The 16,394-nt window shown below is 40.3% G+C and overlaps 2 protein-coding genes across 7 annotated transcripts in view; both read right to left on the bottom strand.

Annotated features, from left to right (window-relative positions):
* The window catches only part of LOC146551036 (immunoglobulin superfamily member 21-like), a 54,778-nt gene extending 47,947 nt beyond the window's left edge, over nucleotides 1-6,831 (bottom strand). For 2 of the 5 annotated variants that reach the window (XM_085259248.1, XM_085259250.1), the window contains exon 1: nucleotides 6,659-6,816. Coding sequence is in view for 1 of the 5 variants with exons in the window: in XM_085259246.1 (XP_085115372.1) it covers nucleotides 6,659-6,719 (61 nt within the window). In the remaining 4 variants the exon portion in view is untranslated. Of the gene's footprint in view, nucleotides 1-6,658 lie in introns of all 5 variants that reach the window. The other 3 variants (XM_085259246.1, XM_085259247.1, XM_085259251.1) reach the window with 3 other exon arrangements.
* Nucleotides 6,832-12,748: 5,917 nt separating this feature from the next.
* Nucleotides 12,749-16,394, bottom strand: part of arhgef10lb (Rho guanine nucleotide exchange factor (GEF) 10-like b) — a 38,549-nt gene continuing 34,903 nt past the window's right edge. For both annotated transcript variants that reach the window (XM_085259077.1, XM_085259078.1), the window contains exons 21-22: nucleotides 15,754-15,870; nucleotides 12,749-15,029 (exon numbers count right to left, since the gene is read on the bottom strand). In XM_085259077.1, coding sequence (XP_085115203.1) covers nucleotides 14,443-15,029; nucleotides 15,754-15,870 — 704 coding nt within the window. In that variant the 3' untranslated portion in view covers nucleotides 12,749-14,442. The remainder of the gene's footprint in view (nucleotides 15,030-15,753; nucleotides 15,871-16,394) is intronic.

Here is a 16,394-nt window from a genome sequence, read left to right as displayed (position 1 = left end):
ATTACAGTGAGGCTCACCTTCATGAGGCTGATCTGTGCTGCATGATGTCATCCTGCCTCAGATTATTTTTCCCCATGTTTTCTCTTTTAATCCTCCCTGCAGCTTTTTATCCACAGAGCCAGCCATTTGCCAAACTCTGTCTCCCCCAACACACACACACACACACACACACACACACACACACACGCAATGTGGCAAAGAGATTAACACATAAAAGAATAATAATACTGAAATGTCAAAAAAAAAAAACCCTAAACAAAACAGACAACAAAAAAGCCAGAGAGAACATGTTTTGTAATGAGATTAATGTTAGTCAAATGAGATATAGAGAAGTGATATGATTCTTCCCTGTCAGGACAGTGTGTGTGAATTGTAAAACTAAGTTCATGACATAGACATAGACCATGTCTTGTGTTTGCTGGGGGATAAAGTTAGGACAAGCCCCTCTATTCTCCCATTATAGGATGCAAGACAGTCTGCCCTCCTGTCAGAAAATAGACTCCAACATCCAAACACATGAACACCAAACTGAAAAAACACAACTACAAATCTGCAATTCATGTTGCTTCTCTAGACATTAGGAATGGTGAACTTTAATGAGACAAAACAAAAGCTGCTTTAAAATGGAAAATAATGAGACTCACCTCACATTAATGCCCTTCTTTGCTCACAGAGCTCAGATCTTTATTTAAAACCACCACGTCTGTTATCTAGCTGCTTAACCTGAGCCCAAAATCCTCACAAAAAGAGAACTGGTGTATGAAATATCTTTCATCTTCTCGAATAGCTGTTCAGTTCCTTCCAGAGCAAATACCATGGCCATATCACTGTGATGGACACATTTAATTATTTCTCTGTGTTCCTTTATTTGGAAATGTACCTTGTAAGCCATTTTACCTCCATTAATAACCAATGAAATTTTACTGGTTGAAGATTTTAATTGGGACTGGTTGTCTTCTGTCTTGCAGTTTCATTCTAAGTATCATTCATTTAATATCATACAACACTGATTTACAAACCTCATTATCCAATCTTTTATTCACAATGGAACATAGAAAACCTGTCAAAGGTTTAAAGTGTGATAGTGTATCATTTTAAGAAAAATTGTTGTTGTAGTAATAGTAATAGTTGTAGTTTGATTTGATGGCAATAACTCATCACAAAAAAGCTGGGAGAGGGCAAGAAAGGCTGGAAATGTAACACCTGGAGGAACATTTTGCAACTAATTGGGTTGACTGTCAAAAGATCAGTAACATGATTAGGTATAAAAAAGAGTGCATTGGAAAGGAAGCGCTTTTAAAAAGTAAAGATGAGCAGAGGTGCACCAATCTGCAAAGAACTATTTCTACAAATTGTGGAACAATTTCACAGTAATGTTTTAGAACACCCTGAATTGGATAAGCAGAAGAAAATAGATTGATATTCCTAAATATAAAATTGTGACGACTTTTATCAGAAAGTATCATCAAAAAATTCCAAGAATCTGGAAAAGGACAAGACTGAAAATGAATATCGGATACTGGTGAACCCGTGAGGGGTAGCCATCTGCTGCAACAGGTTGGTATCAGTCCTTGATTGATACTTGACTGATTGATAGATTGTGACACGGTGGCCTTCTCTCTCACAATTTTGTCCATTCTTGTCCTCACAGTCAGAAATTTTGAAAAGTGCACCATGACTAAGTGAATATGTGTTGAATATGTATTTAATTTCTTTTACAGTTTTTCTCCATTGGTTTGGCTCATTTCTTGAAACAGAAATTACATTCTCAAAACTCTAAGATCATTTGGCAAAACACTCTTACAGTTTAGCACAACACTATAGCTCACCTGCAAAAGCTCATATCTCTTCCAAAACTGTTCACTCAGGCTTCAATCTAAATCCCTTTCGCATTTAAACAGTCAGTGTCTCCAAAATGGCAAAGATCCTTCTCAATAGCTTTGGCTCATTTCTCGACACAGATCGGACATTCTCATCATTCTTGGTGCTTTTGTCAAAAATAAACCTGGATGGTTGATCACAACAACATGGTCCACCTGCAAAAGCTCATATCTCTCCTAAAACAGTTCCCTCATGTGTCAAAACTACATTTCTTTCTAATCTGAATAGTCAGTGCCCCCAAAATATATCGTCCCTTTGGCATTGTGTGAGTGCTGCCATACAAAATGTTTAGATGTTTTGTCACTATGGCAGAGGACCAACAATATACAACAGAAAAGAGTAGCTTCCAAGGTTTGACATCACAGATTGCACTCACACTACCAAGGAAATTATAACCATTTTTTATTCACACGCAAAGAAAGTTTCATACATATGTAAAAAAAACCTGGGACATCCACTGTGACCCGGTGGCCAATAATATTACGGCCACATCTTCGGCCCTTGGCCAGGTTGAAGCCAGCTTCATCCACGAACACCAGGATGTGAGGGATCTCATGTCCTTCCAATGACATTATTCTCTAAAATAGAGTAAAGAACATAAACTCAGTCATACAGAAGAGTCATATACTACAGTTAGACAATGACATGTTCTCCCCCACAGGTTCAATATACTACAGGCCACTACTCCAGTGGTTCTAAACTAGTGATAGGCCTATGTGGAAGTACTGCAGGGGTATTTGATAGAAAGGGGAGTGGGAAATACTGATGACTTACTGAGATGTTACAGTAAAACCTACAGTATTAGATAGATTTGATTGGGAGACAATAAAATAAGGATTATAATGAGAATCGTATCATACAGTAAACTGCAGTTTTCTGTTGAAATTGTTGAAGTCAGATGAAGCAAATACTGATTCTGAAATCAGGTAAAGGAGGTATTGAAACCAAATAAGTGAACTACTGCTTACTGTGATTACGGGTAAGGTTATAATGAGAGACAACCAGTAACTGACTTACATTTATATACTGGTAGCGCAGCTCCTTCACTCTGTCAGAGTTCCTCTCAAATGGTACCCTGTAGATTTGTTTCATTGTCATCTGATGCTTCTTCAAAACCCGGTCTATTGTGGAGATGCTTAATGTGTTTATATTCTGGAATATATGATTGTCCTGAAGGATGGCATCACGGATCTGTCTCAATGTGATGGCATTATTTGCGGCCTCTTCCCCTTATTCCTCCACCACGCATTCTCAGTCCTCCTCTTCTTCTTCTTCTTCCTCCTCTTCCTTGAGGAAGAACTTCCTCTTGTCCGTTTGCTTGGCCTTGTCTATCCTTGTTCAGAGATCAGACTGGCTCTGGTCAAGCTCTATATATCCGTGTTTGGCAGCACACAATCATGGAACACACCTGTGTGTGACACTACCCCTTCGTTAGTCTAGTTTCACCTGACTGTCAACAACTGTCATCAATTTATCAAATATTCAAAGAAATTCATATATGGTATTCATGGTATTATGTTCTTGACCAATTTTTGACAATTGAACAGACAGTTGTGCATGCGAGTACTTATACAATGAAATCATGCTGACATGTTTTGGAGAGAATGATCATTAGACTGAGAATCAACTACTAATAATAATAATAATGGATACTTTATTGATCCCCATGGGGAAATTACTTGTTTTTCTCTGCATTTGACCCATTCACTCAGTGGGCAGCCCACTAAGCAGGCACCCGGGGAGCAGTGTGTAGGGACGGTACCTTGCTCAGGGGTACCTCAGGGTAGCCGTTAAGTGGATTCGAACCGCTGACCTTCCGATCATGGGGCGACCACTTTACCTACTGAGCTATCCCTGCCCCTAATCAGTTTAGATCTACAAGATCTATTCATTTGGAAAATGTGCTAAATGTGGGCTAACTGTATAACTGTAGGCTACGTGTACTTAATCATTTGCAAAGATGCACTGAGACAATTGAGACATGTACTAAGGTATTTGCCATTTGATAAAATGAATGAGAAATGCCATTCTGTTATGAACATTTGCCAAGAGGTTTGGAGGTTTGTCCATGTTATTTTGAGAATGTAATTTCTGTTTCAAGAAATGAGCCAAACCAATGGAGAAAAACTGTAACACATCTCCATCTCTTATCAGGTTTTTACTTCTTGCTGTTGAAATAACAGGTAATAAGTGTAAGTAGTAGCTATTAAAATGGGCTCTCTCCTGGCCTCATTGAAGGGCATGAGGTCTACTTATATATTTTTTTATTCTTATAAATATAGCATATAATTTGGTTAAATGTAAGGGATTAATAGTGGTGGTGGACATGTAGTGTCCTGGAATACAGCTTGATGTCATTTATGCAGAGTAGGTGAATAAGGTTTACTCCAGTCCATATTAGGCATCTGTAGCCAGTCTTGTCAATGATCTCACTGAGGCGGTTCAGGCCTATGCAGAACAGCAGTGGGAACAGAGCATCTCCTTGGTAGATCCCACATTTGATGGTGACTTGTGCTGTGCTGTTGTATGCCACATCCGCACTGAATTCCTGATTAAGGCTCTACAGTTGTAGAGCCTTAATCAGGACCATCTTGTACAGTTCTACGCATTCTAGTATCCATGTGTGAGGCATTGAGTCATGAGGCTTTCTTGTAGTCAATCCAGGCAGTGCACAGGTTGGTCAGTCTGGTCTTACAGTATCAAGTGACTGCTCTGTCTGCAGGTAGTTGGTGATTTGCTCCTCCAGTGTTTCTGCCCATTCCTTTCTGGGTCCCGCTCAGATATTGAGCCATGTGCTAGTTCATCTTAGTTGCTATGATGGAGCTTCCATGTGGTGCTGAGGTAGGTTATTGGCTGGTAGTTTGATGGGGCTGATCCTTGCTGAGGATCTTTGGGGATCAGGACTGTCTGGCCTTACTTTTATCAAAAAATGTTTTGATAAAAGTAAAAAAAACATTTGGTGTCTAAGTCTCAAAATGGTAATGTCAGGGATGAAGTGATTGACTGATTTTGTGTGTTTTGACATGTGTGTTTTAGTATTTTTAGCAACTGTTTTGAGAACTGCGTTAGGAATAATTATAATTTCAATCTGCTGTAAGAATTATGCCAAATTGAAAAACTAATCACAAAAGTCTTTCACAGAAGAACATTTTAAACCCCTCCTGCATCGCACAGTTGCCCTAATAGTCCACTCAAAATCCTGAACTGAAAATTAACTGGAGCAAGTAAAGTGGGTTAATGTAGATTTATGAGTTAAACTGCAGTTTAAATGAGATAAAGCGATGAGCAGGACCCCTCCAAAGCCTATGATGTAATGACAGCATCTAAATTGTTTCTATTAAACTATGAATTAGAAATCAAATATTCCTTTGCATTTTATTTTATGTTATTCATGTTTCATAATTTCTTTAAATGTAAGTTTCAAATTGCATGAATGAATTCTTTCCTTTTTCCCCTCATATGGAATTGTCATGTGTAATTCCCATTGCACCTCCATGATGTTGTCTTTGGGCTCCACATCACGTTAGTGAAGGAGCTCGTTCTCCCGGAGAAAATAATTCATGAACCAAAATCTAGACGGACATTTTGAAGATCATAGATCGCAAATCTCTGACTTCTGCTTTGGGATTAGCATTCATGCACTCTGTGGTTTGAGCAGCCGCTAACATTTAATCATTTTAAAGTACAGATTACCTTGAGCAATATGGGTCATGGTTAGACAATGGGCTTTTTTATCCCTAAGGGCAAAAATCTCTGAGCAGGATTAAGTAACTTACTAAAGGACAGCTTTCCTACTCTGAAGCTTTAACAAAAGGCTTAATAAACATCCAAATTTCCTTTCATAAAAATGTATTTCAACAAGATCCATGAGAAAGACTGCAGCTGCTGAATTTGTAACATTAAATCTATGTTTACATAATCCTCACATAGCTGCAAATTTTAAAAAGCTGATAAAGTTTTTGAGGTTTTTAAACATTTAATAGCTTCCAGACAACCTCTGGTTTCCAGTCAATTCACCTCAGCCAAAATACAAAAAAATAGATATAACATATAACTTATGATATGCAAAGTCATCTGTGTACACAGTCCAAAGTAAGGCTGGGCTGACCATTGGCATGTTGTCCTAAAGTTCTCATGAAGATCATTTCACAATACAGAAAACATCATTATTTGCATGGAGATTTTTAGTAATTTGTTCAAGGAGTACTATGACGCTTGATGACTAAGGTCGATGTCAAGACTGTTGACATCGACCTTAGACAGCCATGCCCTGTGACCCAGCCCTGTCGGTGACTCTAAATAGGATAAGCAGAATAAAATAGATGGATTTCTAAGGATTTGGAAGAAAATAAATACTTTAATTAAGCAAATTATTAATTGCAGAGTTAACACAAAACAATTGTCATGTAGTGATGTGTCCTGTCAAACTACTGTTCCAAATGTGTAAAAATACTGGCATGATGGCATGATCCTTTCACTATGCACACACACACACACACACACACACACACACACACACACACACACACACACTTACTCTCTTGAGTATCAGTATAAAAAGTGCATTGTTCTCTCTCAGGTGATTAACTTCATCACAAGTAAGTTTATGTGAAACCATCATGTTCCCTGAAACAAATGATTTAAAAAACACTTATAACTGCTACTACTACCTATAACTACTCTTAGAAACTGACTTTTTTGACTACTGAAAAGACCACACAAAGGCAAAATCAATAATATCAACAAGGAATCACAAAGCACACCCCTATGTACTTACCTGTTGTAAGACTGAAAATGTGAAGCAGAAGGAGGAGGCAGAGGACAAGAGAAGCAGTCATCCTGCTGGGTGCTGCTGCTCACAGCTGAGGATGCTCCATCTGTTATAAGAGCGGAGGATGACAGCAGCATTTCATCTCCCATACTTCACTCTGAGGCAGCTTTGCTCAGCAGCTCGGGTTTAAACTCGGAGGATTACAGCATCTCTCTCTCTCTCTCTCTCTTGTTTTTGTTTCTACACCTCACTCTCAGTGCATCTCCATGTCTGCTTCCCTGTTTTGTCTGCCAGAATATTTAACATTCTGTCCTATTTTCTGTTTCCTTGTTCAAGTTGAACAAGCTCTCTCTCTGCTGTGGCTTAATGTATGCTGCTTATCACAATCCAGCATTTGTTTTTGTTTTTTTCTCTGGATAGGTTTATGTGAAAAAGCACAAAAATGTGCTAAAAGAAATCCCATGTAATTAAGCTTTCGTGTGTTTCATGTGATGCCAATTAAAACATTAAAACATGTATATATTTTATATTATTTCTCATGGAGGGTTTTTGGCGGGGCAAAAAATATACAAGCAGTATATTAATACTACGTGTGATTTATGCAGTATGTGTGTGGTTGGCTACTAAAAATAGTTCATGGTTGACTGTTCCAACAGCCTAAAGGTTTAGTATCATACAGGGATGCTCGGGAGAGAGAGCTACTCTGGCTGTGGGATGTATAAAATGTAGAAAGCATTTTCTGTGTTTTAGCATTATATGTTACTCAAATTTCTCTGATTATCATCCACTACCAGTCAAACATTTCAGAACATCCCAGTTTTTCCAGGTATTTATTGAAAATTATGCAGTTTGCTGTTAATTTTATGAGACATTAATGTTTTCATCCTAGATTGGGTGAACAAAAACAATGGCAACTGTGTAAAGTTTTTCTGTTATGCCTGTTTCATTCATTTTTAAAGCCAGATAACTTTGGGAGAGTTGCCGTCCCATCTCCATCATCATCAGCTTTCCTTGGGCTATTAACAATTTTTAAAAACTCTGTTTTTACATCACATTCAGTTCAATTGAATTCAGTTTTATTTATCTAGCGCTAAATGACAACAACAGTCACCTCAAGGCGCTTTATATTGTAAGGTAGACCCTACAATAATAATGTTGGTTGATGTGGTTAGCAAGATGAAACACATCTGTTACAATGACTAAAACTTGTTTACTTGCTAACGTTAGCTGTGTTGCCACACAAAGCGCAGTTCTTAGCTGAACTAAGACCAGTGATTTATCCACAATATATATATATGTGGAAATCACCTGAAGAAAAGCTGCCGGTCGCTTAGCTTCACCAGCTTCAGTCACTGTTAAAACCCTTGTTTTGTCCTTGGGTCATTTTTGTCTTCTAAAGAAATCTTTTTTTCTATCAAAAATGTGTTTATTTTCATCAAATGGTCTGAAAATAACAAAAGTTATTCAGTACTATGCTATGTATGATTGGAAGAAGTTTTAAGTAATCTGATTTATTTATGGGGTTTTTTATTGGATTTTATAACACCTGTTGTCCTCGGGGCCAAAAATGTCCCCAAAGTACAAAGTGTTGCAAAGGGACATATTTTCACACCATACTTCTTTCAAACATCTTTGATCTTGGATCACTGATGTGTGGGGTCAAGCAAAGGTCATAACCATAACAACAACAACAACAACAGGCAGCACAATGAGGAGGCAGGTGCTCTACATCCAGTTCAATTGTATTTATACAGCGCCAAATCACAACAACAGTTGCATCACGGTGCTTCATATTGCAAGGTAGACCCTACAATAATACATACACAGAAAGTATGCTCACAAGCCTCCATTGCACTGGAGGACTTTGCACTTGGAGAGGACTCTGTCCATTCCAACACAACATCCCAAGTAAACCGGGGAACTTTGAGATAAAAACGTGGGCAGTATGTGATGCCAGGTCCAGCTGTACATGGAACATGCTAGTGTATGATGGCAAACCATCTGGCCTGCAGTCAGGGCATGCAAGTTGTCCCTAACATTGCAGAAGGTTTCCAAAAGAAAACAATCACCAGTAACAATTTGTTTACTGTATATGACCCTTGGCCTGCAACTGCAGAAAAGAAGGCTGTCCATGATGGGACCAGGGCCCTATTTCAGGAAGCCGGTTTAGTGCAAACTCTGAGTAAGTATACCCTGAGTTAACGAAAACTCTGGGTTTTCGGTTTCACAAAGCGAGTTTAGATTAATTCTGAGTGAGTTACTATGACGACACACTCCGTGAAGCTAACCTGCCCCCTAGCAGGTTTACTTCAACTAACCCTGACCTTCTCCGCCTCTTTGTCAGAAACCTGACTGTAGGAAGTGTCAGACATGGCCTCCTGCACTTGTGTGAAATATGGACACGGCTTTGTCCTCATGAAAGTTTGCCTTCACTCAGACCCATGCCCTGGTGTCCTACCATGCCAAAATATAGAAAAATGTCAGGTAATGAGTTGGAATAAAGATGAATAAAACCTTGAAACACAGAGATGAATGATATTTTATACTTATTGCTTTATAAATATTCAAACCAGACGGGGTCATTTTTGAGCCCAAAGGACAACAGATGTGAGTATTTGCTGCCACTACTTGAAGTAGTTTAAAAACCGCTTCCTAAATTAACTTTGACATATACCCGTCTGTGATCATCTGTTAAAGCAACCAACTCTGGTTGTGAAACGATAATCACAAATCCCTCAGACTTCATTCAAAATGTGGGTGTTTGATGGAGAGTTGCGGTTAGTGAGAGTTTGGAGGTTTATGAGAGTGAGGAGAGAAAGACAGGAGAGAATGAAGCCAGCTACGAAGAGGAGGATGTCCTCCCCTGTGTGGGAACATTTGATCTTATTCCTCCCAACAAGGTATGTAAATTTCTACAGAAGATGTATTTTCATAATACTGATGGTGCAATACAATTTATGTTAAGCTGTCTTTACTTTTGTACAAGGTGAAGTGTTTGCTATGTGCCAGGGAGCTGGGATATAACAACAACACCTCATCCATGCTTAGGCACTACAGAGCTTTGCATGAGAACAAGGAGAACACCGTTTGTGGAGCAAGACCAGGTGAGCCATCAAATGCCATGATAATATAGCATGCCGTAATGTTACTAAATGATATAACAATATTATACAACTGTAATAAGTTACGTGTGTGATATTTATATTTGTGCTTTGCTTTTATTGTCTTTCCTCAGGAGAACAATCTCAAATAGATGAAGACCTGGTCAGCATGGTGATTGAGGACTCCCAGCCATTTAGCATTGTGGAGGACAAAGGATTTAAAAGATTTGTTAAATCATTAAATCCTAGCTATGTTCTCCCCACTAAAAAGGCAATAAAAGCAGTGAAAATTTAGTTTTTACTGAATAAAATGTGAACAGGCTGGACTGAGGCCTCAGTCTGTAGCTGTCCATACCTCAACATTACAAAAGCACAACCACTGTCCACACCTCACCTCACAGTAAATGATCATTTCCATTTTAAGCATTTCCAAATAATCATTTTCCATACTGCCACTATAAATATACACAGTATACTGCCACCACTACAATATACATGTTTTACACACTCCTTTTGTTGTTGACATTTACAGGCTGTGTGCAAAATGCCACACTCTTCAAATTCATGCCAACTAATATTTTCACGTCCAGTAGGTGTCCTACTAGAGCAAATGAAGCTTCAAGACGCTTTGCGCTGGGGTGAACCAATTGGATGAAAAGCTTCAGTGCTTCATGAAGCTTCATCTGCCCATCACTACTGACCTGGCCCTCTCCCCTTGAACATCTGAGTTCTTCTGCTTAAATACTCCAAACGATATCCTCCTCTGGACTATTCCATTCAATAGGTAAGATAAACATTACCATTCTAATAAACGTATGATGCTACTCTTTATTAGCAATAAAACACTCAAAGGTGTAGTCAATACATGTTACATATCTCTCTAACAAACACAATCCTAAAATCGGCTTTATTCAATTACACCAATTCTCCCCCTCTTCACCTGGTCTCTTCCTGTGACATCCAAACCAAAAAAGAAGCTATAAATACAGGAAGTGAGGCATCACTTCCTCCTTTTGCTCCTGGAACACAGGTAAGTCAGGTGAGTTCAAACCAAGTAAACTAGACAAATTAACAGTTGAATTAAATAAAATGTTAACTTAACAAACTTGTCAATGTTGATTTAAGCCAAGATGCTATATTATATAATCTGTAAAAGTACAAAACATAAACAAAACCGGGATAGTAAATGTTTGCAAACTACAGAATTAAAATAAGGTATGGCTAAATCAAAACACAAACGTTAACTAAGAATAGCAAACTTCAACTCTGGACAAATGGTGTTCTCACCCACTTTGTCACAGCATCCACACAACCAAGGGTACAACTCCTCCAGCTAACTGGCAAAGTCCAATCAGAGGAGATGCTTGCAGATGTGAACATAGATCTAAGATAAGATAAGATAACCTTTATTAGTCCCACACGTGGGAAATTTGTTTTGTCACAGCAGGAAGTGGACAGTGCAAAAGTTGTGACGCAAAAATTAGAATACAATAAGAATAAATATAGTACACAACTGTACAGAATAGAATAAAATAAAATACTATATACAGTAGAATAAAATAGAATAAAATATACAATAAGATAAAAATAGAATACAAATGCTATATATAACTGAGTAAAAATACAACGATGCCGGAAAAGATTATTGCACTTAGTGTTATTGCACATGTGTGGATGTGTGTGTTTGATCAGTTAAAGTCTTTATTGTGGAGTCTGACAGCAGTGGGGAGGAAAGACCTGCGAAATCTCTCCGTCCCACACTGTGGGTGCCGCAGTCTCCCACTGAAGGAGCTGCTCAGTGCTGTCACAGTCTGCTGCATGGGGTGGGATATGTTGTCCAACAGGGATGACAGCTTAGCCACCATTCTCCTGTCACTCACCACCTCCACTGGGTCCAGAGGGCATCCTAGAACAGAGCTGGCCCTTCGGATCAGCCTGTTCGGTCTCTTCCTGTCCCCGGCAGAGATGCTGCCGCCCCAGCAGACCACACCATAGAAGATAGCAGAAGCCACCACAGAGTCATAGAATTTCTTCAGGAGTGGGCCCTCCACTCCAAACGACCTGAGTCTCCGCAGCAGGTACAGCCTGCTCTGCCCTTTCCTGTAGAGGGCGTCTGAGTTATGAGTCCAGTCCAGTCTGTTGTTCAGATGAACACCAAGGTACCTGTAGCTGTCCACAGCCTCAATGTCCATACCCTGGATGTTCAGTGGTTGCAGTGGAGAATGCTTGTGCCTGCGGAAGTCTACCACCAGCTCCTTGGTTATACTGGCATTGATCTGGAGGTAGTTCAGCTGGCACCAGTCCACAAAGTCTTGAGTCAGTCTTCTGTACTCCTTGTCGTCCCCATCAGTGATGAGGCCGACTATTGCAGAGTCATCAGAGAACTTCTGCAGGAAGCACTGGGTGGAGTTGTGGGAGAAGTCTGCAGTGTAGATGGTGAAGAGGAACGGAGCCAGAACCGTTCCCTGTGGGGCCCCCGTACTGTAGACGACCCTGTCCGACACACAGCCCTGAGTTCTCACATACTGTGGTCGGTCGGTGAGGTAGTCCAAAATCCAGGTAGTGAGGTGATGGTCCACTCCAGAGTTCTCCAGCTTGTCCTTCAGAACCAAGGGAAGAATAGTGTTGAAGGCACTGGAGAAATCAAAGAACATGATTCTCACAGTGCTTCCAGCGGTCTCCAGGTGAGCGAGGGAACAATGTAGGAGGTGAATGACGGCATCATCCGCTCCAATGCCAGGCTGGTAGGCAAACTGAAGTGGGTCCAGTGATGAGCTTGTTAGGCGCCGAAGCTGAGCCAGGACCAACCGCTCCAGGGTCTTCATCAGGTGGGATGTCAGAGCCACCGGCCTGTAGCTGTTGAGGTCCTTGGGGCGTGAAGTCTTTGGCACTGGTACAACACAGGAGGTTTTCCAGAGCTGTGGGACTCTTCCCAGCCTCAGGCTCAGGTTGAAGAGGTGCTCTACTCTTCATTTGGCTGAAGAAGCTAATTGAAGGCCTGGTAGCATAAATAAGTGGGCTGCTAACAGCAGGTACCTGTCTGGACTTGCCAATACAGGGCAGAAAATCCACAATCATGAAATATCCCCACAACATGGAAGCTCCACTAAAGTTGGATTTATAGTCCCGCAAATGTGTGCATGTACAGACCAGGAGGGGAAAGGGATTTTCAATCACACAAGACGCACTGTCCAAGTGGGCTGGAATAGAGCAGTGAGTAATAGTGAGTTCCCTGGGGACGGGAGCTCAAAAAATACAGCATGTAAAGCACAGATATTGTTTTTAACACCTGGTTTTACTTCAACTCTTTGTATGTTACAACTTTGTTCTTCTTTGCAGCTGGCTGACAACAGAGTTCAGTGCAATCAGACACACAATCCCTGGACAGATGATGCGGTCTCTCTGCACGACCATAAATAACGCATCACAGCAACCAAGCTAGTTACAAGTAGACACGTGAGTCAACCATTGAGCACAGCACAGAAGGACATTAGAAATAACAGTTTACAAAGCACCAGCTCCTGGTTGAGCAGTTCATGAAGATTCGAGGAACAGGCAGACCAAACTCAGCACCACCTGGATTCACTACATGAAAGCCTCTGACTCTTGTAGAACATCTTTGCTGCATATGGATTAGACATCACCAAGTTCCCATTGCGTCTAAAGGTGGTTGAAACAACAGTGGATTAAGGTCCTGTGGGACTTTCAAGTTCCGGATAGAAAAGCAGCCTCTGGCCAACCAAACAGATATAGTTGACAAGGAGCAGAAGACCACAGCTGTGAAAGACGTGGCTATGCCAGCTGACAGTAACATCAGACAGATGGAGCATTAGACATCTGAGAAGTGGCGAGACTGAAGGAACAGCTGTGGCAGATGTAGGAAGTCGTCATCCTAGTGGTAATAGAAGTATTAGGAGGTGGAACATTTCCAGCAGTGAATCTTAACAGCTCACAGTAAAGACATCACTTGATTCCATTAACTGTCTGGGTCTGTGTATTTATGTTGTATTTATGGTGTAGCTGCACACACGCGCTCTCTCTCTCTCTCTCACACACACACACACACACACACACACACACACACACACACACACACACAAACACACACACAAACACCATTGAAACTTTCATTGTGATGCAATTTTCTTACATTTTTTTCCTTTATTATGTAAAGATTTAGGTTTTCATTAAGTTCTTTTCATAATATGCCACTATTTTGTTTAGCCTAACACTGAGATATGTGTCCAAATCAAAACGTTTAAGGTCCAAATGCAGACACTGAGGCTTGACACTCATCTGACATACACATACAACCTGTTTCCATACAGAAATGTTCCACCAAGTATCACATTGTACAGCTTCATTTGAAACACATTGCTGATTTTAAAATTAGTATACTATATAAGCCAGGTTCTTTGGGGGATTGCTTCCTGCTGATGCCAGGTGCTGCTATCTTTGTGATATGCAACATTACTACTGCTCACTGTAGTAAATAAAGCTGTCACCTAGTATCCACTGTGATGACGGTCGTCATCTGTAGGCTTAAGTAATGTTACTTTTATTTTAACTGTCAACTGTCAAAGGTGATATGTCCTTGACTTTAGAATCAACCTTAAATGTTTAAACGTGCCTGGTCTAAGAGTAATCACACGTGACTAGAACTAGAGTAACTGAGGACAAAGAAAGCTGTCACTGGCTAAGCGTGAGAGGGAGCTGCCACACGAGCAGCGTGTTTTCACTGGAGTCTGAGCAGGTTTCTTCTGATGCTGACAGTCCTATCCTGCGGTATCCTCTTCCACCAGAGAAGATGGCTGTTGAAGTGACTTTGTTACGTTTGGCCTCTCCCTCCTTCCCCAACTCCAGTGGCCGCCCTCTCAACCAAACATCGGGGTCCTCATTTACTTCATAGATGGAACCGTCCTCCATCTGGAGATCTGGGGAGGCCCTTGGGTTCGCTTGTTCTGGCTGAGCTGTCAGCAGCTTCCCAGGAAGCTGGGAGGTGGAATGGAGGTGGTACTGCAATAGGAGATGCTTAGGTTTGTCCTGCTTCCATGGAGAAGTTTCTAAGTTCTCCCTATGGTGGCTATTTTCCAGCTTCTGCTCTCCTCTTTCTCCTTCAACATTACCTCCACCTCCTCCTCCCTCTCCATTAGCACTCTCTTTGCTAATGTTGAAGATGGAATCCCGTCGAAGCAAATCAGAGGCCAGGGTGCTGGAGGCTGACACCAGGAAATCTACAGCACCACAGTGAGCATTCAGAGATGTCATCGCTTTACCTGAGGATATAAAAGTTGTGCATCTGCTCACTTTGTCTCATTTTACCAGAGTAACACATGAAAGAAGTAAATGTGTTCCAAAAGACAAAAAAAAACTAAAACTGAACAAACATTAAGTATACAATAGAACTAAAAAGAGTGTTTTTAAATGCAACCCTGCAGAGAATCATCAACATTTCAGGACCACAGTTTTAGTGGAGTTTGAGTTAAAAGGGGAAGAAGTTTTAAAAAACTTGCACTGAGACCCGCAGAGGTAGAGTGTTTCCAAAGCAAAGCATATGCACAGGACTATTTGATATATATCGCACATCAATAAACTAAAATAGAAAACTAAATAATAAAGTAAATTAATAGGGGAACAAATAGTATAAATTAGGAAGCAAATAGAAATGAAATAGTCGTTTTTTCATAGATTTATATATAAAAAAAAAATGGCTACACTTCTTTTGAGGGAATTAATGTCATTTTTTGTTAAATAGAGCATATCTCCTGTTTCTTTGTTGCTTTCAAGGTTCAGTTTCCAGTTTATTGAGTTAACTTTGTTTTGGTGAGTGCCAGAGCCTTCATGAGTACGTGTGCATTATCAGGCCATCATGCTACATGGATATATTGTATATCACAAGAGATCTTGAGATGTTCAACCAGTAATGAGCACATGCTGTGTGTACATTCAACTTCAGTCACAAAAACATCAGAGAGCAGGAGCGCTGATGCATGTTCTGACCTGTGATCTTCGGGATACCCTCAAGAGTCGGTACAGAGAAAGTGATGATGACGCCCTGGCTAGTCCCCACCCACAACATACCCTGAGAGATCAGTAAGCTGGATACACAAACGTGACCTGGAAAACAAACATTTAACCATTACATTGGTCATAGTCTAACTGTACATGTTTTATTCCTGCCCAGCCCTGACAACACTGTGTGTGTGTGTAGTCTGCCAAAATTTGAACTCGGGCTGAGCTCTGTCACTGAGCAGCTCAGTTCAATTTACAGCGTGGAGATCTTAAGGAAAAAGTGAACAGGAAGGGAAAGTTTCCAGTAAACTGTAAACGTATTGTAGTATGGGATATCACACCCCTGTGTGTCTTGGCTGAAGACATCTCTATTCATGCCTTTAAGGCAGATAACCTGTGATGACACTATGTAACTGAATGTCTGAATGTTAGATAGACAGCATTACATATTGTTCGTAAGAATGGGAGCAAGTTGTATAGAACAGAAATGCATCATTTAATAACAACTTCTGCTAACTTCTGTTCCCTGAAGGAACAAGGTTGCCCTGCCATGCAGTTGGGTTCAATAATAATAATAATAACTTAGATTTGTATAGTGTCTTTCAAGAAACCCAACTTTGCTTTACACA

Source organism: Mchenga conophoros, linkage group LG20 (assembly GCF_057382185.1).
Source record: "Mchenga conophoros isolate Kocher_MC1m ecotype Shallow Benthic linkage group LG20, M_conophoros_male_GT1.1, whole genome shotgun sequence".
NCBI lineage: Eukaryota > Metazoa > Chordata > Actinopteri > Cichliformes > Cichlidae > Mchenga > Mchenga conophoros.
This window is presented reverse-complemented; position numbering and strand designations above follow the sequence as displayed.